Below are 27,344 nucleotides of genomic sequence, written 5' to 3'. Positions count from 1 at the left end.
GTAGAAGTTACTGCCTGCTTTTCTATCTCCACAGGCAATTTCTCTTTTAACATGCAAGTTAAAAAGTGAAAAGCAAAAAGCAAGTGGTCATTTTCATGTGGATCTAAAACTCATCACTCCACAGCACACAACTGCAGGAGTAAGCATTTCTTGTTTAGTTTTAGTGACCCCAGCCCGAAAGGTCTTACAAGCATATGACAAAACTAAGTAAAAACACAGCCTGACAATTGATAATTCTACCTCCAATCCAACAAACCAATAACTCTTTAAAGACTTTGCTTCAGCTTGGTTCAATGTAAAAACTCTCTCTTTATCAAGAAGGGATGGGGCTGTGTAACAACCTCAAACACAACACAGATGTGTGTCTCAGTTCTAATTCATATTTCCCAGAGACTCAAATATAGTTGATAGAACCAATAACAATTTATAGGATGCCCTTCCCTCTTCCCCCTGCTTTCCCAAAAGAAAAGGAATTAGGTGGAGAGAGAGGAAAGGTGAAGCAGACCCAAACAGATAATCTCACTGCCATCTGCAAGTTAAAAGAAGTTTAACAATAAATACAAGGTATATGAGGTAGGGAAGTTACAAAGGTACAGGGAAGGCAAAACAAGATACAAAACATGTCAATATACAACCAGATTTGATGGCAATGGGTTTGTCCACCTTGTGGGTGATGGCCACATGGTGAAACAAAGAGAACCAGGAACAGGATGGTGGTTGCTGTTGAGCAGGGATGCAGGGAGAGAGCAAACAGGAAGTCTCCCTGCTTTTATGGATCTTAGACAGGAAAGGGGAGTGGGCTAACCACCATCTCCTGGTAGTGTTCAGACCCACCCCTGGAAAGGGGTCAAGATCACCTGGGGTCAGGCCAAGATCACTCCTCCAGGAGGGTTAAGTCTGTACAATGTGCTGCTGAGGTTTAGCAACAGATTTGGTAGTGTTAGGTTATGGTTGGGCTTGAAGATCTTGAAGGTTTTTTCCAACCAGAACAATTTTATGATTCTCTTCTGTTTTTCTTTAATGTTCTACACATACATGAACTTGAACCACAGAATCATTAAGGTTGGAAAAGACCTCTAAGATCATCAAGTCCAACCTTCTATCCAACCCTTGCATGACACTGGAGACCACATCCCAAAGTGCCACACCTACTCACTGCTTTTTTTTCAACCCTTGCAGGGACAGTGACTCCATCATGTTGTGCTCAAAATCAAAACTGTTTAAATGAGAACTGTCTTTTCAGTCACACACACACAAAAAAGAATAAAGAAAGGATAGATTTCAAATTATTATAGTTCCAAAGATTTGAGATGCAAATTCAGGAGGAGGCTACTCAGAGGATATAAATTGGTATCAGAAGACAAAATCAAGAGCTAAAAGGTTAATTTAAAAATCCCAGCTATCTTGGTCAAAATAATACTAACTCCTGGGGGTACAACGTCTAAATTGGGCATTTCTTTCATTCAGCTGGATCTGTAGAAGAGGAAGCAACTCAGGTTAAGGTCTTACTTACAATCTAAGGGTTCTGAGTTGGTCAGGTGCTTTTTGAATTGCTCGTTCAAGTCCTTGCTTACACCAATATCTTGGAACATCCGCTGCAGCTTGGAGGTGTACTCAAAACCACAAGCTTGCTGCATTTTAAAAGCACAGAGATGTCAGTAAGACACATTTCTGACAACGGAGACTGAGAAAAAAAACACAAAACCCCAAAATATGGGAGTCTATTTATGTAAAAGATGACATAAAAAGTTCAGTATTTCCCTTAGTCAAAGCGTTGATCCTTGAGACAGGTCACCAAAATAGGCAAGAAAATTTTGGCTACAAAATGAGAAGAGAAAACCAAGCATTTTGCTTGACCCTGAATGAAGAAGGGCTAATGAAATCAAGCAGCTTTCCAGCAGCCACTCCATTGGATAATTACATCCAACTCATTCCATGGGATGAGAATAATGAAGCCCAACTCCTTCAGACAGACCTGGAGTACGAGCTCCAGGGAGGTAAAATAAAAGGGCGAGATGTAGGTTTTGTGGTTTTCTACTGGACACAAACCCAGGATATGAAAGAAGCTCCCCCTCAATGCTTATCCAGGGTAGACTGAAGGCCTGCAACATGGTAGGTGATGGACCACTCCTGGAATACTCACTTTCAGCTTAGAGATCATGCTTGCCTCAGCATCATCACTGGCACTGTTCTGATGCACGAGTCGTTTGGCCAGCATTTTGGCGTAGAACTTTTGAAAGACATCTTTATCCTCAATGTACTTAAAGACAACCATCTGGAAAAGACCAGAGAATTTGTAAGGGAAAAAAACAACTCTCAACTTAAGCATTTAACTACATTGATCTCCAAATCAGAAAGGTAGAGATGTGATGGGTGGACCACTCGATGGATACGAATTGGCCGCGTGGCCACACTCAAGAGAGTAGCGGTCAACGTCTCAATGTCCACACAGAGGTGAGTGACAATTGGTGTCCCTCAGGGTTAGGTACTTAGACCAGTGCTGTTCAACATCTTTGTCAGCAACATGGACAGTGGGATTGAGGCAGCCTCAGTAAGTTTGCTGATAACAAGGAGCTGTGTGTGGTTACTACTGAAAAACCGATACTAGAAGTGACATAGAAAACACCAACATACAAAAGGTTTGCTCTTGTCTGACCTCTGTGACAGTTGAAATTGTGTCCTGATCTGCATAAAGAGCAGTGTGGTCAGCAGGTCTAGAGAGGCAATTCAGCCCCTTCACTCTGCTCTTGTGAGACCCCACCTCTGGGGTCCCCATCACAAGAAGGGCGCATAGCTGCTGGAGTGAGTCCAGAGGAGGGCCACAAGGATGACCCAAGGGCTGCTATGAGGATAGGCTGAGGGACATGGGGCTGTTCAGCCTGGAGAAGACTCCAGGGGGACCTTACAGCTGCCTTCTAGTACTTGAAGGGAAGCCTACAGGAAGGCTGGAGAGAGACTGTCCATATGTGTGCCTAGCACTAAGGCATGGGGGAATGGTTTTAGGCTAAGGAACAGTAGGTTTAGGATGGATCTTAGGAAGATTTCTTCACAGTACCACAGTATCATCAGGGTTGGAAGAGACCTCATAGATCATCAAGTCCAACCCTTTACCACAGAGCCCAAGGCTAGACCATGGCACCAAGTGCCACGTCCAATCCTGCCTTGAACAGCTCCAGGGACGGCGACTCCACCACCTCCCCGGGCAGCCCATTCCAGTGTCCAATGACTCTCTCAGTGAAGAACTTTCTCCTCACCTCCAGCCTAAATCTCCCCTGGTGCAGCCTGAGGCTGTGTCCTCTCGTTCTGGTGCTGGCCACCTGAGAGAAGAGAGCAACCTCCTCCTGGCCACAACCACCCTTCAGGTAGTTGTAGACCTTCAGGACAAAGGTGGTGAGAATCTGGAATAGGATGCCCAGAGTGACTGTGGAAGCCCCCTCTTTGGAGGTGTTGAAGGCCAGACTGGATGAGGCCTTGGGCAACCAAGTCTAGTTGGAGAGGCAAACCTGCCCATGACAGGAGAGATGGAGTAGATGATCTTGAAGATCCCTTCCAACTAGGTATCTTCCAACCTAAGTCATTCTATGACTCTATGAACACTCCTGACTTGTCAAAGCTCACAGAGAACTCTATGCATAGACATCTTACCACTTGATTGAGGGTATCTTCCAATTCTGCTTCTTCTGGATTCTTCGAGCTGCAATTCAAGAAGGGTATTTTTAACAAGCTCTAAAACTGCTGAATGAAAACAACATATGGATGTAAATGCAGAACTTTATAAATAGAAGGGACAAAGATTGAGTAGTTCTGGGATCAAAGACTCTTTGGAACGAAAAACAGAGTAATGAAATGAACACTTCACATATAAAGCAATTCTGATGTATGGTATTTTGGGACAAGAAGTTGAAATTCTGGACCACGACCACCAGCCTTGGCAGAGTTAGATAATGGTTGGACTCAGTGATCTTAAAGGTCTTTTCCAACCAGAAAGATTCTGAGAATTGTTCAGGTTCTCCTGCCAGCTTGACACTTCTGAGGATTTATGGGCTTGAGCACAGGTGTCTCTCTGTTTCCTGCCTTTTTTCCTGCTATCTTTATTTCTTATCTTAGACAATACAGTGAAAACAGCTCAGAGAGCTGTTCAGGGAGTGTCACACAGTTTTGCTCCATACCAAGCTCATCCATAAGGCATGCCTCAAATCTCCCCCCCCAAATCTGCCCCTTTGTGTAAGGAAACAGGGAATGGGGAGGGGAAAAAGAAGCAAGTTCTCCTGGTTTTGGGTAGTTTGGTGGTGAGTTGTTTCCTCCCCTAAAGCAGCTAGATAAGTTGCCAGTGACAAAGCTGACACCAATCCAGTAGCAACTGAACTGATGCCAACACCAACTCCACATGCAAGCTGCTCACTCATTTGAAACCATACATCTTGGGTTGGAATCAAGATGATCTTTAAGGTCTCTTCCAAACCAAGCCATTCTATGATCTTCCCAGTTTTTGTCCTCCTAAATTGCTGCCCAGATGGAGGAAGAACACAATAGAAGGAAAGGAAGAGATTTCAAGAAGGGAATGTGTATCTCCTCTTCACCACATAGCTCAAATCTTTGGGGAAAAACCAAACCAAACTAAAATCCTCTTCTGTTTTAATAGAAACAGAGAATTTAGCTTCCAAGACCTTTTATTATCTCCCCTCTATTACTCAAGAAAGAAAAAGTAGCCTCCATATAGCCTTTAGGAACAGTCCTACTGAATTTTTTTTGCAATCAGAATTTGGCATAAATGATTTTTCTTGGAAGGTTAAGTTCTGTTTCTGAAGGCTTCAACACAACACCCTGTGCTTAAAGACTTTTAAAGACAAAAGCCAAGCTAAATCACTGCCTTTGTCTTTGAGGACATACCTTTTCTTTAGTAAAGAGTCACAGTATCGTGCCAGTAGCTCTGGGGATTTGCTAGATGACTGAGCCATTTTTGTCACTGCATTGTTATTGATAAATCGTCCACAAGCCTACAAATCACAAAACACAGTGAAATTTTAAGAGACAAAACACTGAGTAGAGGGGGGAAAAAAAGTGCTCTCCTTATGCCACTACATGTACTTACTTTGTCTAGTGCAGCTACAAAGCCAGCATCATTGTTGAATGCAGACATGACTAAAGCATTGTATTTCTTATGGACATCCAACACTGTCTGTACATACATTTTTGGATCCTGCAAGAGAAAAAAAGATTGCATTGGGAACCCATCAACATTCTGCCTCCTGTTGCCTCTAAAATGAAGCTACTCACTGTCTCTTAAGTGTTTATGAGCAGGTTCTCCTCCCCCTCTACTCTGCCCTGCTGAGATCCCATCTTGAGTACTGCCCTCAGTTTTGGGCTCCCCAGTTGAAGAGGGACAGGGATCTGCTGCAGAGGGTCCAGCAGAGGGAGAGGAGGATGATGAGGGGACTGGAGGGCATGGCTGATGAGGAGAGGCTGAGGGACCTGGGGCTGTTTAGTCTGGAGAAGAGAAGACTGAGAGGGGATTTGATCAATGTTTGTAAGTATCTGAGGGCTGCCAGGAGTGGGGGGACAGGCTCTAATCACTGCTGCCTGGGATAGGACAAGGAGCAATGGGTGTAAGTTGCAGCAAAAGAGGTTCTGCCTCAACACAAGGGGGAACTTCTTGACTTTAAAGAGCACTGGCACAGGCTGCCCAGAGAGGTTGTGGAGTCTCCTTCTCTGGAGCCTTTCAAAGCCTGTCTGGATGTGTTCCTCTGTGATCTGTGTTAGATAGGACTGTCCTGCTCTGGCAGGGGGGTAGGACTGGATGATCTCTTTGGGTCCCTTCCAACCCCTAACATCCTGTGAGCCTGTGCATCTGTGGAACCATCCAAGTCAGAAGTTGAAAATGATGAAGGCCACTGCAGATAACAGTGGACATCCAGGTGAGAGGAAAATATAAGTACACTGGAAATGGGATCAGGAAGTATTCACACTTATGTAACACTGGCAGCAACCACACAGAGCCTTATTTTGGTGGGATACTTGCATTTAGAGCAGCTTCTCCACACTTCTCAATTGCAGCTAGACCCTGATTGTGAATGTGGGTTTCCAAAAGCTTTTTCAGCTCTCCAAGGCCATCCTGGATTCGAGATACAAGGTTATACATGCGTCCCAAGTCTGAAATAAAAACAGAAGAGGAAAGCCAACATCTCCAGTCTGAAAAAAAACCAGAACAGCCAGCACCTCCCATTTGTACTAGGTACAACTCCAATTTCTTGTTTACCACTTGTCAACAGGAGTTAAACTTCCATCACCTACAAAAACATATCTGCAGCTGCTCCCTTAACAACTCAGAAAACACTGCAGGAGAAAAATACACAAACAAACCAACCCCACAGCAGCAGAGCAAGTTTGTGCAGTAAGCTTGAAAGGTAAGAATGGTTAGAGAGGAAACAAGTTGTTAAATGCTGATATGTGATTTACCTTCACAGTGCTCCATAAATCTCAAAAAAAAACCCAAATTGACTACAGAAATTTATTTACTTTTGATTTCTGTTGAGCCTGGGGAACAGCAGCCTGAGAGGGGATATTATCAGTGCTCAGCAAGAGCTAAAGGGTGTGGAGCAAGAGGATGGAGCCAGACTCTTTTCAGTGGTGCCCAGCAGTAAGACAAGGGTCAGTGGGCACAGACTGGAACCTAGGAGGTTCCATTTGAATACAAGGAAAAGTTTTTTTTGCTGGGAGGGTGCCAGAGCACAAGTGCAGGTTGCCCAGAGATCATCTTTACTCATTTTAGAGCAACCACTGTGTTCTCTATGAAGGTCTAATCATAGAATCATAGAATCAACCAGGTTGGAAGAGACCTCCAAGAGCATCTAGTCCAACCTAGCACCCAGCCCTAGCCAATCAACCAGACCATGGCACTAAGTGCCTCATCCAGGCTTTTCTTCAACACCTCCAGGGATGGCGACTCCACCACCTCCCTGGGCAGCAAAATTCCAATGCCAATCACTCTCTCTGCCAACAACTTCCTCCTAACATCCAGCCTGTACTTCCCCCGCCACATCTTGAGACTGTCCCCCCTTGTTCTGTTGCTGGTTGCCTGAGAGAAGAGACCAACCCCACCTGGCTACAGCCTCCCTTCAGGTAGTTGTAGAGAGCAATGAGGTCACCCCTGAGTCTCCTCTTCTCTAGGCTGCACACCCCCAGCTCCCTCAGCCTCTTCTCATAGGGTTTGTGTTCCAGGCCCCTCACCAGCTTTGTCGCCCTTCTCTGGACACTGATCCATTAGTTGCACTTCAGACTCATTTCTAAAGACAAAATTACCTTAGCAATCAGTAAATTGCACCCTTTCCTTGTGCTCTAGATGCAGTTTTGTCTATATTTTAAATATTTTGATTCAGAAGCTCCTTATTTGCTTCTACTCATCCTTTAACACTCCCTATACACACTTGTGGAAAACTGAGACTTGAAAATTCTCACTGCTGACTCAGAAAGAACCAAGGATGAAACTGAAACAGATGGTCTGGTTTTTGTCTCACACCTCTCACACAAACTTCAGCTCCTGTGGGAAGGATGGCTCTTGGAAGTTCCTCCAGCCATGCACAGAGAAATCCAAGTTGGTGCTGTTTTACCTTTATTTTTGGGATAAGAATACAGTTCCTGAGAACAATATCCTCAACTATCTCAAATGTGATCAAAAGCTACTTGTCAGTTTAGTGTCTATCTTCTCTTCTCATTTAATTTCTGAACAAATCATGTTTAGGCATCACCAGAATTTCCAGCAGTCACCAACTACCACGGAGGAGCTCTAAGCCTAAACCCAAGGTTTGAGTCTCCTTACCTTCATTTTTGTCAGCATCCAGCAAATTCTGGAACTCTGTGTGAAATATCTCCAGGTGCTTTTCAATAAGTACTTGCTCACATTTTCGTGCTAACTCATCTTGTGTGCTCTCGTGGAGATAGACCTGAACTCTACGCTGCTCCTCAAGCAGGCGAGCTTCAGCCTACAGAAGAGAGAGATAGAAACATGTAACCTGGGTGGAAGGCACAGGAGAAACCCAGCAGCAGCAAACAGGTGAGGTCAGCCAGAAAACAACAACCACCACCTCTCACTAATGTGCCCTTAGGGTTCACCTCCCTAAGCAGCAAGTTTTCTGGGAATTGTAGTGCATATATGGAGCCACTGATTATGTTGATGCTTAACAGTGCAGGATGTTTGAATGGAGGGGAGAATCACAGCATGCCTGTTTTTCTCCCATTCATAGCATCATAGAATCAGCCAGGTTGGAAGAGACCTCCAAGATCATCCAGTCCAATCTAGCACCCAGCCCTAGCCAGTCAACCAGACATGGCACTAAGTGCCTCATCCAGGCTTTGCTTCAACACCTCCAGGGACAGTGACTCCACCACCTCCCTGGGCAGCCCATTCCAATGCCAATCACTCTCTCTGGGAAGAAATTCCTCCTAACATCCAGCCTATACTTCCCCCTTGAGACTGTGTCCCCTTGTTCTATTGCTGGTTGCCTGGGAGAAGAGGCCACCCCCCACCTGGCTACAATGTCCCTTCAGGTTGGAAGAGACCTCCAAGACCTTCCAGTCCAACTTACCACCCAGCCCTACCTGATCAACTAGAGCATGGCATTGCTTCTGAACAAGAACTTTACAGGTGGAAATCACAGAATCACACAGTATCACAGTATCACCAAGGTTGGAAGAGACCTCACAGATCATCAAGTCCAACCCTTTACCACAGAGCTCAAGGCCAGACCATGGCACCAAGTGCCACGTCCAATCCTGCCTTGAACAGCTCCAGGGACGGCGACTCCACCACCTCCCCGGGCAGCCCATTCCAGTGTCCAATGACTCTCTCAGGGAAGAACTTTCTCCTCACCTCCAGCCTAAATTTCCCCTGGCATAGCTTGAGGCTGTGTCCTCTTGTTCTGGTGCTGGCCACCTGAGAGAAGAGAGCAACCTCCTCCTGGCCACAACCACCCCTCAGGTAGTTGTAGACAGCAATAAGGTCTGCCCTGAGCTTCCTCTTCTCCAGGCTAACCAATCCCAGCTCCCTCAGCCTCTCCTCGTAGGGCTGTGCTCAAGGCCTCTCCCCAGCCTCGTTGCCCTTCTCTGGACACGCTCAAGCATCTCAATGTCCCTCCTAAACTGGGAGGCCCAGAACTGGACACAGTACTCAAGGTGAGGTCTAACCAGTGCAGAGTACAGGGGCAGAATGACCTCCCTGCTCCTGCTGACCACCTCACCATAGAAGGAGATCAGGTTTGTGAAGAAGGACCTGCCCTTCGTGACTTCATGGTGAGCAGGTCTGATCTCCTGCTTGTCCTGCATGTGTTATGACACTGAGGATGACATTTTCACTGCTCATACCCTATGTGACTGCTGGACAAACTGCAACTTCTCACATCAGTCTCATTTAAGGCATTTCATAGCAGAAAAGAATTCTAATTCCAGCATTCTTTGAGTAATAATTATAGGGAGTGCTACTTTGTTCCAGGAAAGTGCCACACAAGACTACAATATCCAACCCCACCCTCCCCCCTCCAAAAATCCCTCACTTTATAAAGCTGCCTTGCCAGTTTAAGGTAAAAAACACCAAAGATTCCTTACACATAATGAAGAGAAAAAAAAAGAAGGACAAACCTATCTGAATTTTAAACTAACAGGTATGAAGACTTGCACAGCCTCTCCTGATGTCTCAAGCAGAGCATGCAGACTAGAATCACAGAACCATTTCAGTTGAAAAAGACCTCTGAGATAATTGAGTGCAATTGTCAACTCAGCACCACCATGACCATTAAACCACAACCCAAAGTGCCATGTCCAGACAGTTCTTGGACACCTCCAGTGATGGTGACTCCGAGCAGCTCGTTCCAGTGCCTGGCCACTCTTTCAGCAAAGAATTTTTTCCTAATATCCAAATTAAATCCAGCCTGGTGCAACTTCAGGCTGTCTCCTCTCATTCTGTCTTCTGGTAATACAGAGAACAGATCAAGCCTCACCTCGCTCCAACCTGCTTTCAGGGAGTTGCAGAAAGCAATGAGGTCTCTCCCCTCAGTCCCCCAGTTCCCTGACTAACAACCCCAATACCCTCAGCTGCTCCTCACCAGACCTGTTCTCCAGACCCTTCACCAGCTTCCTTGCCCTTCTCTGGACCTGCTCCAGCACCTCAATGTCTGTCTTGTAGTGAGGGACCCAAAACTGAACCCAGTGCTCAAGGTGTTGCCTCCAGTGCCCAGCAGAGGGACATGATCACTCCTCTGGTCCTGCTGACCAGGCTATTCCTGATGCAGGCCAGGATGCTGTTGGCCATTTAGGCCACCTGAGCAGATCAGACAGTTTGTTTCAGTGAATGAGCTTTTCACTTCAATTAATTAAAGTCTCTCATTTCCCTTATGTCACATTCTTTAAGTCTGTACCATTTTGCAAGCTAGGGTCATAGTTATTGTATATTCTAATGCACATCTTTGCCAGTTTCACCTGCTGGATCCCAGGAAATGAGTAACAAAACCATTTCTTGTTCAGTTTGATTTTCACATCTCCACATTATCCACGAGGAGATGCCAAGACAGCCCAAACAGCTCACATACACCTCTAGTATATTAACTGGAGCAGAAGGCTACATCCTTTGTTGATGAAAATCCCCTCTGCCTTCTGCTAGCTTTAGATGTGTTTTCAGCTTCAGCATCAGGCTCAAGTTGTGGATTTCTGACATCGTGAGGACTGTTTAGGGTAAAAAGCTCTTTCCAGTCACCTCTAATCTCTAGTTCTTGAAATAGCAATGACCTTCAGACAGCTTTTTACTGTCCTGTACCAAGGAAGCTTAGATTAGCCCAGTCATTCAGGTTATGAATGACTGAAATTTCCTTACTCTAGTTTTAGACACATTTTAGGACTAAAGACAAGAAATTGAAAGAGAAGAGGCAAGATTCCAGAAGTCATTAATTCAATAACAGAAAAGCAAACAGATAGATCTGGGCACTACTGGACAACTACCTCAATGCAGGATTTATTTCACTGTGCAATTTCTGGGACAGTTTTTTTTGTGGTCAATCAGACTCATTTCAAGATTCAAAGAGGATGTGTTCTGTGGCAAAAAGAGCTCCCCAAAATAAGCCCAGAGATAGTGAAGGGAGGGATGTATATATGCACACTTGAAAAGCTTTCTCTCTCTTTTTATGTTTTAATTGAACTGGAAGTCAAAAAAAAAGCAGGAGGAATTCAGAAAGTGAGGAAATATGCTGAGAAAGATACATAAAGCAGTACTTGCCCAGGGTAGAAGCTGACCTCTCTGTTGCACATTAGTAAGATTGACCCAATAACAAGGCTAGAAATAGTCAGTGTTTATCCAGCTTACTCTTATATTGCCCTTTCTAGGACCCCCCCAAATCCAAAGACTGCCTAAGAATTTAAATCTGGCCTCTGTTGATCAAAACCATTGTGTGGGACTCATTACATTAAAATATTCTGAGGGAATGAAAGCTAATTAATGATCTGGAATGGGTTGCCCAGAGAGGTGGTTGAGGCCCCATCCCTGGAGGTAAGGCCAGGTTGGATGGGGCTCTGGCCGGTCTGATCTAGGGTAGGGTGTCCCTGGGCATGGCAGTGGGGCTGGAACTAGGTGATCCTTGTGGTCCCTTCCAACTCTGACTGATTCTGTGATCTATTTCTTTGGCCAGCTTGATCAGGAAGAGATTTCAACAAATGTGCTGACATACAGTTCCTTGTACAGGAAAAGTAAACTTGTAGGTCAGAATTAGAACAATTAATTTGGTTTCTTGAAGTCCAATCAAATCTGAATTCATTTTAACATTCTATTTTTATCAAGAGAAAGTCTTGAATTTTCATCCTACTTCCTCAAACAAAATCATAGAACTGTTTGGGTTGGAAGAGACCTTAAAGATCATCTACTTCCAACCCCACTGATATGGGGGGGGACACCTCCTACCAGACCAGGTTGCTCAAGGGCCCGTCCAACTTGACAACAGGTTGCCCAGAGAAGCTGCAGAGGCTTCAAGTCTTACCACTTCCAGACTTGAAGCCTCTGCAGCTTCTCCAGGCAACCTGTTCCATTGCCTCTACACCCTCATAGGGAAGTATTTCCTCCTCATGTCTCATCTAAACTGAGCTTCTTCCAGTTTGAAGCCATTACCCCTTGCCCTATCACTCTAAACCTTTGTGAGAAGTCCCTCTCCAGCTCTTCTGGAGGACCCCTTCCAATGACAGAAGGCTGCTCTAAAGCCTTCTTTGAGTCTTCTCCAGGTTGAACAACCCCAACTCTCTCTGCCCATCAACACACTAAGATGTCAAGTATCAGAGCAGCTTAACACAGAATCAAATCACCACAGGGAGGAAGAGGTACTTGTCTCTGTAAAATTATCAGCATTTTAAGAAATTGATAATATAAACCAAAGAGTTTTTTCACTACTTTACCTCTAAAAAAACATCTGTATCCATAAAACAGTTACAAAGCTTACTAAGTAACTCACCTTCTTCATGTACTCTGTGACTGGGTTCTGTTGCAAGAATTCAGTACTTTCTCGTGTATAAAATCTCTCTGTGTCAGCCAGAAACTGAGATTCAAAGGATTCTTTATAGACTGTTAGTGTAGGACCTTTTGCAAAGGCATCATCTTCATTCAGCCCCAGTTCCACTACAAAAAGAACAAGTAATGACACAGTTATCTTTTATCATAGAATGGTTTGGGTTGCAAGGAACCTTAAAGTTTGAACTTCCCTGCCATGGGCAGGGACAACTTCCACCAGACCAGGCTGCTCAAAGTCTCATCCATGTCCCATTCCAGCCTGGCCAAGAACACTTCCAAGAAGGGGGCATTTATGAAGTGCAAATAAACAGGTACCCTCCTCCTAAATTACACAAAGGTAATTGTGACAGCATGAGCACCACTTCTTTAAAGCTCTGAGAAGAACACATTTATTTGGCAGTTAAAGAGATAAGCAGCACAAGACATATCTCCTGTCAACTGCACTTTTTGATACACCAAATAGATGAGAGGACATGGAAAACCTCACTCAAAACTGTTAGTTCAAATTGCACTTCCATTACTATTTTCACAGATTCACAGAATGTACTGGGTTGAAAGGGACCCTCAAAGGTCATCTTGTCCAACCCCACTGCAGACAGCAGGGACATCTGTAACTACATCAGGCTGCACAGGGCCACATCAAGTCTGACCTTGAATGTTGCCAGGGACGTGGCCTCGACCACATCCCTGGGCAACCTGTTCCAGTATTTCACCACTCTCATTGTGAAGAATTCCCCCTGTTGTCCAACCTAAATCTACCCTGCTCCTGTTTCAAACCACTGCCCCTCATTCTAGAAGTCCTCCTCTAGTCTTCTTGTATGTCTCCTTCAGGTCTTCTTGTAGGTCTCCTTCAGATATTGAAATGCAGCTCTAAGGTCTGCCAGGAGTCTTCTCTTCTCCATGCTTAACAGTCCCAATTCTCTCAGCCTATCTTGACAACAGAGGTGCTCCAGCCCCTCTCATCATCTCTGGACCTGCTCCAGCAGGTCCATGTCTCTCTTATGCTGGCTGCCCCACAGCTGGACACAGTACTCCAGGTGAGGTTTCATCAGAGCTGAGTAGAATTTTCCTCCTGCAGTTTTACATTAAATGCTGCCTCTTATTATGATTTTTAATGACCAATTTCAACAACAGTAACAGCAATCTGAGTGTCAAACTATCAATTCCATATAAATGAGAGAAAACAATCCCACTCCACTTTAAAAACTGCTATGCTTTCCCTCTTCCAGATTTAGCTCCTTATGATGGATTCCTACACAATAAAGGCTTGTCAGTTGTACACTCAAGCCTTATGTGACATAATCAACTAACTGTGTCCAGTTTCTCTACAAACATGAAGTCAAAACAGCATGTTAAAGTGTTTATTTTACTGTAAATTTTTACTGGGCATCCAGGGATGTGCTCTGATAGAGGATCTGGTGTTACTTACTTTTAAGAAAGTCACAAAACTTTGCAGAAGGTTTGATTTATTTATCACACTTACCATAAGATTGTACAACTCCACTGATCAGTCTTGTATTGATAGTTTCCCCATTCCTCTCCTTTTCAATCAGTTTCAAAACAGCATTTGTTACCTTAGAAAACAGGGATCAAAAGCAAATCAGGCATAGAGAAAGCAACAGGTAGTCAAGCAGGACTGTGCTCCTCTATTCAAAGCCATTCAATACCCCTGAGGACAAAACTGAAGGACAACTGAGCCTACAAAAACTCTTATGAAGCACGCTGCACCTTTAAGTTCTACAATGTAATTCCAGTCCAATTAATGGTGAGCTGTAAAAGACTATGAAATTGCTTGGGTTTTTTTCTTGCTTGCTTGGTTGTTTTAATCTCAAAAAGCAACTTCTAAACCAAATTTGGTTTACACCTGAAATACAAGACAATTTTTGCAGTGAGAGCTGTGTACTTCACACAAATAAACCTACTGGTTTATGCATCTCTTGCTCCTCCTCACTGCAATCTAGCTTTGTAATCCAATAGTGTTTTCAGCAGGAAGTACTCATAAATAATGAGTGAAGTCAACACACATGAATAGATTCTTCTGTTGTGATGGAATCTCTTATTTTCAATTAGCAAATCAGCACAACATAAAACATTTGTGCTGAATATGCAAGGTATTGGCATCAAAATTCACAGTAATATTAGAAGAGACCAAAATCCTAGGCCTTCCACCATCTGTTCCCACACAGTCTTAACCCTCAAACCTTAAGACATGACCTGTAACTCCTGTCTGGCTTGCAAACAGCTGAGGCTGTAAATAGGTAACAGAACAGTTTTGGTATTGAGGTTCAATCACGTTCCCAGAGAAAACTCCATTCCCCCTGTGGCTGTTTGAGCTGATTTTTCCAGCTCAGACACTGGGGAGAGGTGAACATTCCAGGGATAGACCATATAATGGCAATAATAGATAAGTCAATATAATTTCACTGGAGCATCAAGAGCTTTATGTCTGGAAGCACAGCTTGTTCTTCCCCCCCTTGCTGGCTTCTGCTGCTTGAGCTGTGCCTGGCTGCTGCTGCTTTTTGCTGCTTTGCCACCACTTGACCCCTTCCTCACCTTCCTTAAGGTTATTATATTTTTTTTTCTCTAGTAGTTACTTTCTCTTTATACTGTTATACTTACAGCATAAGAAACACAATTTCATCTTTCTCTGACTTTAAAAAAAAATATCTGTGTTGTGGTGAGTTTATTCTACCAGGGGAGGGATCCACTCTAACCCCAGACACCCCCAAGCAGTTATCCCTTTAATATCACAAAAGAACAGGCCTGCTTCTTTGATGGGTCTTCTCCTGCCAGCCTCCACCCTCTCCCTGGAACAATTACTAACAATATACAAAATTAACCTTATAAAACAACACCATAGCTGTAACATACCTGCTTATTTAATGGCCTGAATAAGCAGTCTCTCCAGGTCACCAAGGCAAGCTGGAGATAAAGGAAGAAGAGATGAAAGAGGGAATAAAAATATTTATATATATATATATATACATATTTATGCAGATAGCTTCTTAAGGAAAGCTCATATAGTATGCTAAATGATCAGAAATCCTTTAGTGATTATGTTTTGGCACGCACATTTCTCATGTAACAAGACTGCTTCACAAGAAGATCACCATTTACTACCTCTACCTAAGGTAACAGAGTCAGCTCTACTACCCTTTTCTAACTGTGATCCACTGCCAACTCTGAAAATTAACAAACCCTGTGACAGCATAAAGCTTTGTTTTGTTGTCCATTCTCAGCCTAACACAGATCCTTAGCATTAGGCAGTGAAGTTAAGAGGGAAGAAAGGGAAGGAAGTTTATTTTAGTGCAGTGGTAAAATAGTAGATCATTTTCCTACAGCTTCATCATTAAGGACAGTAATTATCCTTTATTGAAAAAAAAAACAAGTGCTTTTAGTCATGAGACACACAACTTTTGCTATCCTTCTGTTTACATCATGCATCAACCTTTCACAACTGTACCAAAGTAACTTCTCCTGCCAAACAAATGGCAAAGGAATCTCAGCAGCTTGCACACTGAAAAGCATGCAGAGATGTAGTGTTGATTGAAAAATACAATGTAGTTTACTTCTCTGAAACACCTGACTGAACTCTAAGTGGGATGACAAGACCAGACTGATGCATGCAAACACCCAGAAAGAGATCACCTTCTCCAGTCTGACACTGGGAGTCCCAGAACAAGGCAGAATGAATACCTGACAAGTTTAGACCCATGGGAATTTTGTCAATACACTGGAGTGTAAGCATGGAAAAGTTGGAAGGTGTCCATTTTGCCCACTCTTTCAAAACCTCTGGGAGCAACCCACAAGTGTCAAGGAGCAATCTGCAGGATGAGAGTGCAAACATGAGAGAAGGGAAGGATAAAGCACTTGCAAAAGCTACTTACTGAATAAATTTCGTAGATTCCTTTACGACCTTCATCGCACTCACGCCGCACCCAGTGTCGATTGAGGTAGGCACATATCCCATTCAATACTTTGCTTGAAAACCTATAATCTTCCCACTGCTGAGTGTAGAACTTCAGCACACTCTCATCCATCAAATCTTCACCATCCTGCAATGACAACAGCTTGCCAGTACTGCTCGGTAGTTGTAACGTACACAGAGGTAGGTAAGGGTGTGCAAAGTGGTTGTGTAATCAATCTCCACCAGGCAATGTACAACCAAGGTAGGTAAAGGTGTGCAAAGTGATTGTGTAATCAATCTCCAACAGGCAATGTACAACCAAGGTAGGTAAGGGTGTGCAAAGTGATTGTGTCATCAATCTCCACCAGGCAATGTACAACCAAGGTAGGTAAGGGTGTGCAAAGTGATTGTGTCATCAATCTCCACCAGGCAATGTACAACCAAGGTAGGTAAGGGTGTGCAAAGTGATTGTGTCATCAATCTCCAACAGGCAATGTACAACCAAGGTAGGTAAGGGTGTGCAAAGTGATTGTGTCATCAATCTCCACCAGGCAATGTACAACCAAGGTAGGTAAGGGTGTGCAAAGTGGTTGTGTAATCAATCTCCAACAGGCAATGCACAACCAAGGTAGGTAAGGGTGTGCAAAGTGATTGTGTCATCAATCTCCACCAGGCAATGTACAACCAAGGTAGGTAAGGGCGTGCAAAGTGATTGTGTAATCAATCTCCACCAGGCAATGTACAACCAAGGTAGGTAAAGGTGTGCAAAGTGATTGTGTAATCAATCTCCACCAGGCAATGTACAACCAAGGTAGGTAAGGGTGTGCAAAGTGATTGTGTCATCAATCTCCAACAGGCAATGTACAACCAAGGTAGGTAAGGGTGTGCAAAATGGTTGTGTAATCAATCTCCACCAGGTCACTGGTGGAAAAGCAGTGTTGCTACATCTTCCTCTACATTAAGAGAGCACAAGGCCATGAGAGCTTGGACACTAAAACCTGGTCTAGTGGAAGCTATCCCTGCCCACAGCATGGAGGTTGGAACTAGATGATCTTTAAGGCCCCTTCCAACCCAAAACATTCTATGATTCTGTGATTCAAAAACTGAAACACTGCTGAAATAGAAATGTACAGCGTGGACTAAGCTCCAGAAGACAAGACATCCCAAGATGACTGCCCCAGTACAGAAAGGCAGCCAACACTGAGCAGTGTGCTAGGTAAAACATGCTGGTGCAATCATAGAATCAATGGCAGTGCATCCAACAGGATGATCTTCCTGAAACATATCAGCTGCTCCCACTGCTGCTGCCTGGGAAGCTGAAACATGGCAGCACAGATGGGATCCTCTCTAGGAGCCCATCATGTAGGAAATGGAACCCTGTGCTGTTGGAAGTATTGGAATGGTATTACAGAATCACAGCATAGTTTAGATTGAAAGGGACTTTAAAGATGATCTAGTTCCAACCTCTCTGCCATGGGCAGGGACACCTCCCACTAGACCAGGTTGCTCAAGGCCTCATCCAACCTGGCCTTGAACACTTTCCAGGGAGGGAGCATCCACAATGTCCCTGTTCCAGTGTCTCACTACCCTCACTGGAAAGAATTTATTCCTAATCTCCAGTCTAACTCTTCCCTCTTCTAGCCCAAAGCCATTCCCTCTCATCCTATCGCTACAAGCTATGGTAAAGAGTCCCTCCCCAGCTCTCCTTCTGGTTCTGGAAGGCTGAGCTAAGGTCTCCCCAGAGCCTTCTCTTCTCCCAGCTGAACAACCCCAGCTCCCTCAGCCTGTGCCCACAGGGGAGGAGCTCCAGCCCTTCTTACCTTAAGGAGATTTGTCAAGTAGTTCTTCAGGAATTCTTTTAGCCGTTTGTACAACTCCAAGCCAACAAACTGAGCACCCCCAGGTGTCTGGCCCTTTTTGGATTTGGAAGGGGGCACTCCAGCTCCCCGTGCTTGGTTAGACTGGTGGACGCTAGTACAGTAGTTATAAACATGACTGATGGGGGAGTTAAGGAACACATCAGCTTGAGAGGTGAAAAATACAACACAGAAGAGTTTCATTCCTGTCCTCGACCTTTGTATTACTGCAAGCGACTGAGCCACAACACAAGATGCATTAGAAAACCACAGAAGCATTTCACATGCAAAAGACTTAAGATCATCAAGTCCAACAATTCTCTAACTCTAGCAAGTCTGATGCTAAATCATGTCCTTCAGCACTATATCTCTGCCTCTTGGAAACACCTCCAGGGATGAGGAGTCAATCATCTCCCTCAAGAGCCTGTTCCAGTCTTTGAGAACCCTTTTAGTGAAGAAGTTTCTTATAGTAGCCAACCTAAACCTCCCCTGGTGCAGCTTCAGGCCATTTCCTCCTGTCCCACCACTTGTTATCTAGAAGTGATTGTTTTCCCCCTGGCCACAACCTCCTTTCAAAGTGCTGCAGAGAGCAGTAAGGTCTCCCCTCAGAATCTTCTCCAGACTAAACAAGCCCAGGTCCCTCTGCAGCTCCTCACCAGACCTGTTCTCCAGACCTTTCAACAGCATCCTCACCCTTCTCTGGATCCACTCCAGAACCCTGAAATATCCTTCTTTGGGTGAAGGGCCCAAATACAAACCCAATACCTAAGAGGTGGCTTTACCAGTGCACTGTACAATCACTTCCCAGATCCTGAGGGTCACACTTGCTGATCTAGGCCAAGATGCTGTTGGCCTTCTCAGCCACTTGGGCACACACTGGCTCATCTTCAGCTGGCTGTCTACCAGCACCCCCAGGTGCTTCTCTGCTGGGCAGTATCCAGCCACTCTATCCCAAGCCTGGAGCATCCATGGCACTGTTGTGACCCAAGTGCAGGACTTTGCACTTGGCTCTGTTGAATCTCATTGGCTTCAGCCCATAAATCCAGCCTGTCCAGCTCCCTCTGCAGAGCCTTCCTGCCCTTAACACTCCCTCTAGCCTAGCATCATTTCCAAACTCACTGAGAGTGCCTCCAATCCTCCCTTCCAGATCACTGACAAAGACAGTAAAAGGAACTAAACCACAACCCAAGCTAAGTAAACGAAGTGATTCCCAGCACAGTTCTCTGCAGCACAAATGTGTCAGACTGCCAAGCACACTGCAAATACTGTCACCAACAGATTTACCTAGCACCTCACAAAGTCACAGAGAAAACAAAGCAGTGGAGTTTGCTGGGAAGATAATTTTCAGTGTTGCAATGGAATTACTCGATGGGTTCAATTGGCCTTCCACACATCCAACAGCTTTCACTTCAAAGGGGAGAAATTCAACCCTAACCTCTAGCAACATACAGCAGTTGTAAAAACAGAGGACAGGACTTGTGCAGACTTCCAAACAGTCGTGGTAGCAGTATTTTTTACCTCTCACAAGACATCCTGTGTCTGCTAATGCAACACTTGAAGAAAACTCTCTGATTTCTGATCGTAAACTTCCAAACGTTCAGAACTCTTCCAAAGCAGTCAGTGGAGGTCACACTGCTTGAAACACTTCAAATGAGAAAACATCCTGAACAAAACTGCAGTCCATAAACAAAGAAAATAAACTGGCTTGGCAGAACTTGAGTTCAACTTAATGAAGACTGAGATCTGACGCAAAACATACCCTGATGACTCACCGGGCAAAGAATTAGCTAACAGCAGTGATGACAGTGAGCACTCAAGCTTCTACTAACAGTACAAGGGTAGGCTTCCAAGTCACATCCCTGGTTAGAAGGCATCATATTAAGCAATCCAGAAGGTTTACTTTGCTTTCAGCTTGTGCTTTAACTAATGGGCCAAGCTTTAGCCATAAGACAGTCTTCCTCCATGCCACCCCAGGTATTAGGAAATGCATACGTTGCTGAGATGTGACTTTTGGAATCACAGAACAACAGAATCATTTTGCTTGAAAAAGACCCTCAAGATCATCAAGTCTAACCATCCTAGAACTCTGCCAAGGCTGGTGATAAACCATCTCTGCCTCTTGGAAACAACCCCAGGCACGGGGACTCAATCATCTTCCTCGGGAGCCTGTTCCAGTCTTTGGGAACCCTTTCAGGGAAGAAATGTCTTCTCAAACCTCCCCTGGTGCAACGTAAGGCTTCTCCTGTTGCAGAATCATAGAATCAGTCCGGGTTGGAAGGGACCACAAGGATCATCTAGTTCCAACCATCCTACCCTAGAGCAGGCTGCCCACAGCCTCAGCCAGCCTGGCCTTAAACACCTCCAGGGATGGGGCCTCAACCACCTCTCTGAGCAACCCCTTCCAGGCTCCCACCACTCTCACAGTAAAGAGTGGTGACTTGTCCTGTCATTTGCTCACTTGGAGAAGAGACTCAGGCCCACTTGGCTACAACCTCCACTCAGGGAATTGTAGAGAGCAATGAAGTCTCTCTCAGCCTCCTCTCCTCCAGACTAAACAATCCCAGCTCCCTCAGCTGCTCCTTCCTGCAGTCCCTTTGTCAGCTTTGCTGCCCCTCTCTGCAAACACTCCTGCACTTCAACATCTATGTTGTAGTGAGGGCCCCAAAACTGAACCCACTATTCAAACTGTGGCCTTACCAGTGCTGAATACAGGAGGACAAACACTTCCCTACTCCAGGGTACTGATGGCTTTCTTGGCCACCTGGACACTTCTTATCAGCCTGTTGTTTCTATCAGACACTTATTTCCTGGCAGTTAATGACTTCTTTCAGCTCCAGGTCATTTGTTTGTTCAATTTTCCTGGCACTGTGCTACTTCAGCCACCTACACTTCTGTTTCAGAACTCCCTGGTCAGGTAGGGAAAGCCACAGGGCAGAAACATTTTTCTCTGGAGACACAAGTTTCTTTCACAAACAGTTTCACCTTAAAATAGTTATTAGAAGGTCCTCTGAATTGTGTAGGGAGAAGTCTCTCCATCACAATAAAAGGATTTTAGGGCAAATTCAGAAACACCCAGTTAGTAGCCTTGCCTCCTCCTTCACCTATCTATCCTACCCCAAGGGGCTTTGAGCCAACCTGAAAACATAAGGCTTGTCCAGATCAGGGATAACAACTGCCCTTCTGGGACTATCTGTCTGGTTACAGTATCACTGGAGAAGAACAGAAAGAATAATCCCAACAGAGCTCAGGAAAACAAAAACCCAGAATTGGAAGACAGAAGCCTGTTAAAAGCAGGATTCCTTGTAATCACTGAGAGAGACTGAGACCTTTTGTCACAGGCTCACAGGATGTTAGGGGTTGGAAGGGACCCAATGAGATCATTGAGTCCACCCCCCCTGCCAGAGCAGGACAATCCTATCCAACACAGATCCTTTTGGAAAGGGGGAACATGCAACTACAACAGATGAACAATTAGAACAGAACTTCTCTCACCTCACTTCCAGCCTCTATAACAACCATCAGTTATAGGCACAAATTTTCTGTTCCACAGATCACACAATGGGTAAAGGTTGGAAGGGACCTCAGAAGATCATCCAGTCCAACCCTCCTGTTAAAGCAGAATCACCTGAGGCAGGTCCACACAGGAACGTGTCCAGGCAGGTTTTGACAGTCTCCAGAGAAGCAGATTCCACAACCTCTCTGAGCAGCCTGCTCCAAGGCTCCAGCACCCCTACACCAAAGATGTTTCTCCTCATGTTGAGGTGGAACCTCCTGTGCTCCAGCACGTACCCATTGCTTCTTGCCCTATCACTGGGCACTGCTGAAAAGAGGCTGGGCCTTTCTTCACACCCACCCCTCAGACACTTACAAACTTTAGTAAGCTCTCTTCTCAGTCTTTCTTCATCAGACAGATGTTCAAGTCCCTTAATCATCCTCACTGCTTTCCATTAGACACTCTCCAGTGTATGCCTGTCCCTCTTGAACTGGGGAGGCCAGAACTGGACACAGTACTTCAGACGTGGTCTCACCAGACCACAGTAGAGGAAGAAAATCTCCCTTGACCTGCAAGCCACACTTTTCTTAATGCACCCCAGGAGACCTTTTTGGCCACAAGGTCACCTTGCTGTCCCATAAATAATCTTCTGTCCATCAGGACTCCAAGGCCCTTCTTTGTGGTGCTGCTTCCCAGGAATGTCAACCTCTAATCTGTAGTGGCACAGGGAGTTAATCCTCCCCAGGTGCAGGACTCCACACTTGCCCTTGTTCAACTCTATAGATTCCCAGATCTTCAGCAGTAAACAACTCTGTATGCTGAGCGCTCTGTCACCTCAAATGCTGGCCTGAAGGAACAAGCTGAGATGAGTTCCTGTGCTCTCACAGATTGGTATATTCCCAGATTACACCAAAGGCAAGGAACAAGACAGAGAAACTCACTGAATATACTGATAAGAAAACTGCCAGGCTGGAGTATGGAAGCTTTGTACTCTTGCAACACCACTTGTAACAGAAACAATACAGCTTACTCTATTTGCTGGAGAGCAGCAAATTTTCTTCCATACCATCAAAACCATTTCAGCTCCTGTGTCATCCAGAAGGTTAGGCTGTGTGAACCTCACAAATCCACCTCATGCCTAAGCAAAGCTGCTAAGAGAAGCAGATGTGCCTCCATGACTTTAACCTTTCACAAGCCTTTCACAGGTGAAAGGCTTTCACACAGGTTTTTTGAAATGATGAGGTTGACAAAACACAATCACTTTTCAGAACAAATGCTTTAAACACTCCCTTCAGCTTCCTAAGTAGCAATAGCAAAATAAAAGCCCAGATACCTTCAGTCCTTTCAGGGAGGTATCAGGAAGAGTCTATTTTAAATTAAGTATATCCTGCACCAAAAGAAAGCAGTTCAAATGAAAACAAACAAGACAAGACCCTGCCCTCACCCTCAACCCCACACTCTCCATTTGTGTTTCAATCCTAAAATCAATCACACATTTGAATATTCAGATTAGATCCAACTGCTCTGTTAACACCCCCCCCCCCCCCCATTTTAGTCAGGGAAGGACTGAAGGAGCTATTCCATCATCAGCCACACACCTGCTATGAGAATCCAGGCATAACTGGGACCAGATACATTTCTGCAAGTCTGACACTAGGGAAGCTTCCAGCAAAAGTCATCAAAAGACTAATAGGTTAACATTCTGTTCCCTCTTGGTGCTATGAACTGCAAAAGCCTGGCAGAGAGGCACTGAGGGACAAGGAAAACACCATTTGCCTACAGGCAGATGCATGCACAAAGTGTACACTCTTTATCCCAGGAGAGCAAGAGCCACCATAACCGAGGCTACTTTTGAGTTTAAAAAGGGCAGGACAGAATTTGGGTTTGCAGAGAACATTCTTAGTTACTGCAAGCAGAGCAGCAGGTGATCACAGAATCAGAGTGGGTTGGGTTGGAAGGGACCTTCTAAGGTCATCGAGTCAGTAGGGACATCTGCAACTAGAGAAAGTAGCTCAAAGCCCCAAACAATCTGACCTGGAATGGTTCCAGGCATGGGGCATCTACCATCTCCCTGGACAACTAGGGGCTAAGCAGGATCACCTAAGGCAGGCCACACAGGCCTCCCTGTCATGCCAAGGCTGATTTTAGAAGTGTCCAGAGAAAAAGATTCCACAACCTCCCTGCAGCCTGTTCCAGGGCTCCAGCATCCTCATGCTGAGGTGGAACCACCTGTGTTTCAGGTTATAACACAGTATTCCAGGTGTGGTCGCAGCAGGGCAGAGCAGAGGGGGAGGTGAACCCCCTAGACCTGCTAGATACACTTTTCTTGATGCACCCCCAGGAAGCCAATGGCCCTCCTGGCCACCAGGGCACACTGCTGTCCTCTGGATGCCTTGGTGTTCACTTGTGTCCATAGGAAACACAGGAAAGCCACAAGGACAAGGATTACAATAGAAGCAATGACAACAGACCTCTGCAAACGGGTACCAAGAGAAAGCCTTCAAAGTTTTGCTGGGCAATGTGTGCTATTGGTGCTGAACTGATGGGCAGGCAAAAAAAAAGGTTGACTGTATTTATACATCCTACTTTATGGAACTGTCAACCCTGAGTCACCCAGTATCTGAAACACACAAGCATACTACACTTGATGCCTAACACAGGCTTTTGCCTCACCACTTGCTAACACCCGAGGGGGAAAAAAAAACAATCACAGACTACAAACCAGATCACAGTAACCTTTTTGTTGTGTGCAGTTACACCATCTGCCATGGGTAAGCTAATTTTGCACCAGTAGAGATTAGAGGATGACCTGCTGGAAAGAAGCTCTGCAGAGAAGTAGCTAGGAATGCTGGTGGACAAGATCAGCATCAGCAAGCAGTGTGCTTCTCTGGCCAAGAAGTGGGACCAGCAGGTTCTCCTCTCCCTCTACTCTGTGAGGCTACATCTGGAGTTTTGGGTCTGGTTCTGGGATCTTCAGCTCAAAAGAGACAGTGAACTGCTACAAAGAGGCCAATGGCAACTACAAAAAGGCCTGGAGCATCTCTCTGAAGAGGACAGGCTGAGCACCATGCAGCTTTTTAGCCTGGAGAACAGCAGCCTGAGGGGATTCTCAGCAAGAGCTAAAGGGTGGGGGACAAAAGGATGGGGTCAGATTCTTGCAGTGTTTCCCAGTGACAGGACAAGCAGCAAAAAGCACAAACTGGAACACAGAAATGTTCATCTCAAACCTTCTTTGCTGTGAGGGTGCTGGGGTCCTAAAACAGGCTATGCAGAGAGGTTGTGGATTTTCTTCCTCTGGAGATATTCCAAACCCACCTGCACATTGTGATCTGAGCAACCTGCTCTGGGTGACACTGCTTCAGCAGAGGTGCTGAGTGGATGATCTCCAGAGGTCCCTTCCACCCCCCAGTATGCTGGAATTCCATGATTATCTTCATCAAAACAAGTTAACAAGACTGAGTCACAAGAAGCAAATTCAGGGACAAGGTTTTCCATAAAATGAGAAAATGTGACAGAACATCCTAGCTAGGCAATGGCTGGACTCAACGATCTTGAAGGCCTTCTCCAACTAAAGCAATTCCATGATCCTCTAGGAAATGTACTTGTAAAATCCACTTTGTGGGCATAAGAGCTGAGGAAATCTGAAGGCACAGTAATTCAGCCATTGTGCTGCTAAATTTCAATTAAGAGCTCCACAGTGATTATGCCAAACACAACTATTCAAACCTACTGCAGAAAGTGCTGAAAGCAACACTACAGTTTTCAGACACACAACATCAGGGGGACAAAGCAGGAGTGATGCCTTATGAAGGAGGCTGAAGGAAGTGGGGGTGTTTAGTATGGAAAAGAGGAGGCTCGGGGTGACCTCATTGCTGTCTACAACTACCTGAAGGGAGGTTGTAGCCAGGTGGGGTTGGGCTCTTCTGCCAGGCAACCAGCGACAGAACAAGGGGACACAGTCTCCAGTTGTGTCGGGGGAGGTCTAGGCTGGATGTTAGGAGGAAATTGTTGCCAGAGAGAGTGACTGGCATTGGAATGGGCTGCCCAGGGAGGTGGTGGAGTTGCCATCCCTAAGTGCCTGGATGAGGCACTTAGTGCCATGGTCTGGTTGACTGGCTAGAGCTGGGTGCTAGGTTGGACTGGATGATCTCGGAGGTCTCTTCCAACCTGGCTGATTCTATGATCAGGAAGCCAACGTGGACACTGCAGATGCAGTTCTTAATAAAACAACCACACCTTCTACAGTACTGTTTCATCTTCTTGCCAATAAAAACATTTTAAGATATCTTCACATAGATGAAAACCTTTTTTGTTATTTAATCATACTTGGAATCTTGGAACAGGGATTTGTGGAGAGACAGAAGTTCTCCTCTCAGCCTTCTTTTCTCCAGAGTAAACAACCCCAGTTCTTCAGCTGCTCCTCACCACACCTATTCTTCAGACCCTTCACCAGCAACACTGCCCTCATCTGCACATACTCCAGTATCTCCATGTTTTTCCTGTAGTAGAATGAAAGGCATTGACCTTCATAATTAGACAAAGAGTGGTAAATAAAAATATCACAACTTCCACAAAGGACTCTTTTTCTGGTTAGGTGGCTTGGTCTTGCTTACAGGGCACAAGGGATCACAGAAGTATATGCAATGCTGAAAGATACTGGGCGATGATATGACCTGACAAAAAAAGTACCTTACAATCATAGAATCAGTCAGGGTTGGAAGGGGCCACAAGGATCACCTAGTTCCACCCCCCCTGCCATGCCCAGGGACACCCTACCCTAGAGCAGGCTGCCCACAGTCTCAGCCAGCCTGGCCTTAAACACCTTCAGCGATGAGGCACCAACCATGGGGGCAATCCATTGCAGCCTCTCACCACTCTCATGCCCAACAACTTCCTCCTCACATCCAGTCTCAATCTCCCCACCTCCAGCTTTGCTCCATTTCCTCCAGCCCTGTCACTACCTTATAGCCTAAAAAGTCCCTCCCCAGCTTTTCTGTAGGCCCCCTTCAGATCCTGGAAGGCCACAAAAAGGCCACCTGGGAGCCTCCTCTTCTGCAGACTGCACAGCCCCAACTCTTTCAGTCTGTCCTCAGAGGAGAGGTGGTGTAGCCCTCTGAGCATCTTCGTGGCCCTTCTCTGGACATGCTCCAGCATCTCCACATCCCTCTTGTAATAGCAGCATCAGAGCTGGATGCAGTACTCCAGGTGGGGTCTCAGCAGAGCTGAGTAGAGGGGAAGAATCATCGCCCTCGATCGACTCCAGAGATGGGACCTCGACCACCTCCCTAGACACCCCGTTCCAGGTTCTCACTACCCTCATGGTGAAGAACAATCAAAAGCATAAATGAACCTTAATTAGAAAAGGCAAGGATAAGGATCTTGATGCCCACCATTCAGAAAAAGAGATTTCTTGGGGCAGCTCTTCAGTATTCTCAGACCCTGAGAGCCCCTGGAATAATCAACCTCCTATGAAATGAAGGGAACAAACCCACACATCGCAAGTACAAGCTCTGACCCATGCTCAGAGACTGCATCTAGTGTCTCATGGAAAGTCAA

General features: G+C 45.3%; 1 protein-coding gene across 1 annotated transcript in view; it reads right to left on the bottom strand.

The window, feature by feature from the left end:
* CUL1 (cullin 1) overlaps positions 1–27,344 on the bottom strand; it is a 58,131-nt gene that overhangs the window by 9,780 nt on the left and 21,007 nt on the right. The window contains exons 3-14 of the mRNA XM_064169681.1: positions 18,260–18,434; positions 16,420–16,587; positions 15,404–15,454; positions 14,016–14,106; positions 12,477–12,640; positions 7,817–7,979; positions 6,020–6,150; positions 5,093–5,200; positions 4,891–4,997; positions 3,646–3,694; positions 2,144–2,275; positions 1,514–1,631 (exon numbers count right to left, since the gene is read on the bottom strand). Of these exons, the coding sequence (XP_064025751.1) occupies positions 1,514–1,631; positions 2,144–2,275; positions 3,646–3,694; positions 4,891–4,997; positions 5,093–5,200; positions 6,020–6,150; positions 7,817–7,979; positions 12,477–12,640; positions 14,016–14,106; positions 15,404–15,454; positions 16,420–16,587; positions 18,260–18,434 (1,457 nt within the window). The remainder of the gene's footprint in view (positions 1–1,513; positions 1,632–2,143; positions 2,276–3,645; positions 3,695–4,890; positions 4,998–5,092; positions 5,201–6,019; positions 6,151–7,816; positions 7,980–12,476; positions 12,641–14,015; positions 14,107–15,403; positions 15,455–16,419; positions 16,588–18,259; positions 18,435–27,344) is intronic.

The sequence above is a fragment of the Pogoniulus pusillus genome, chromosome 32 (genome assembly GCF_015220805.1).
Source record: "Pogoniulus pusillus isolate bPogPus1 chromosome 32, bPogPus1.pri, whole genome shotgun sequence".
Taxonomy (NCBI): domain Eukaryota; kingdom Metazoa; phylum Chordata; class Aves; order Piciformes; family Lybiidae; genus Pogoniulus; species Pogoniulus pusillus.
This window is presented reverse-complemented; position numbering and strand designations above follow the sequence as displayed.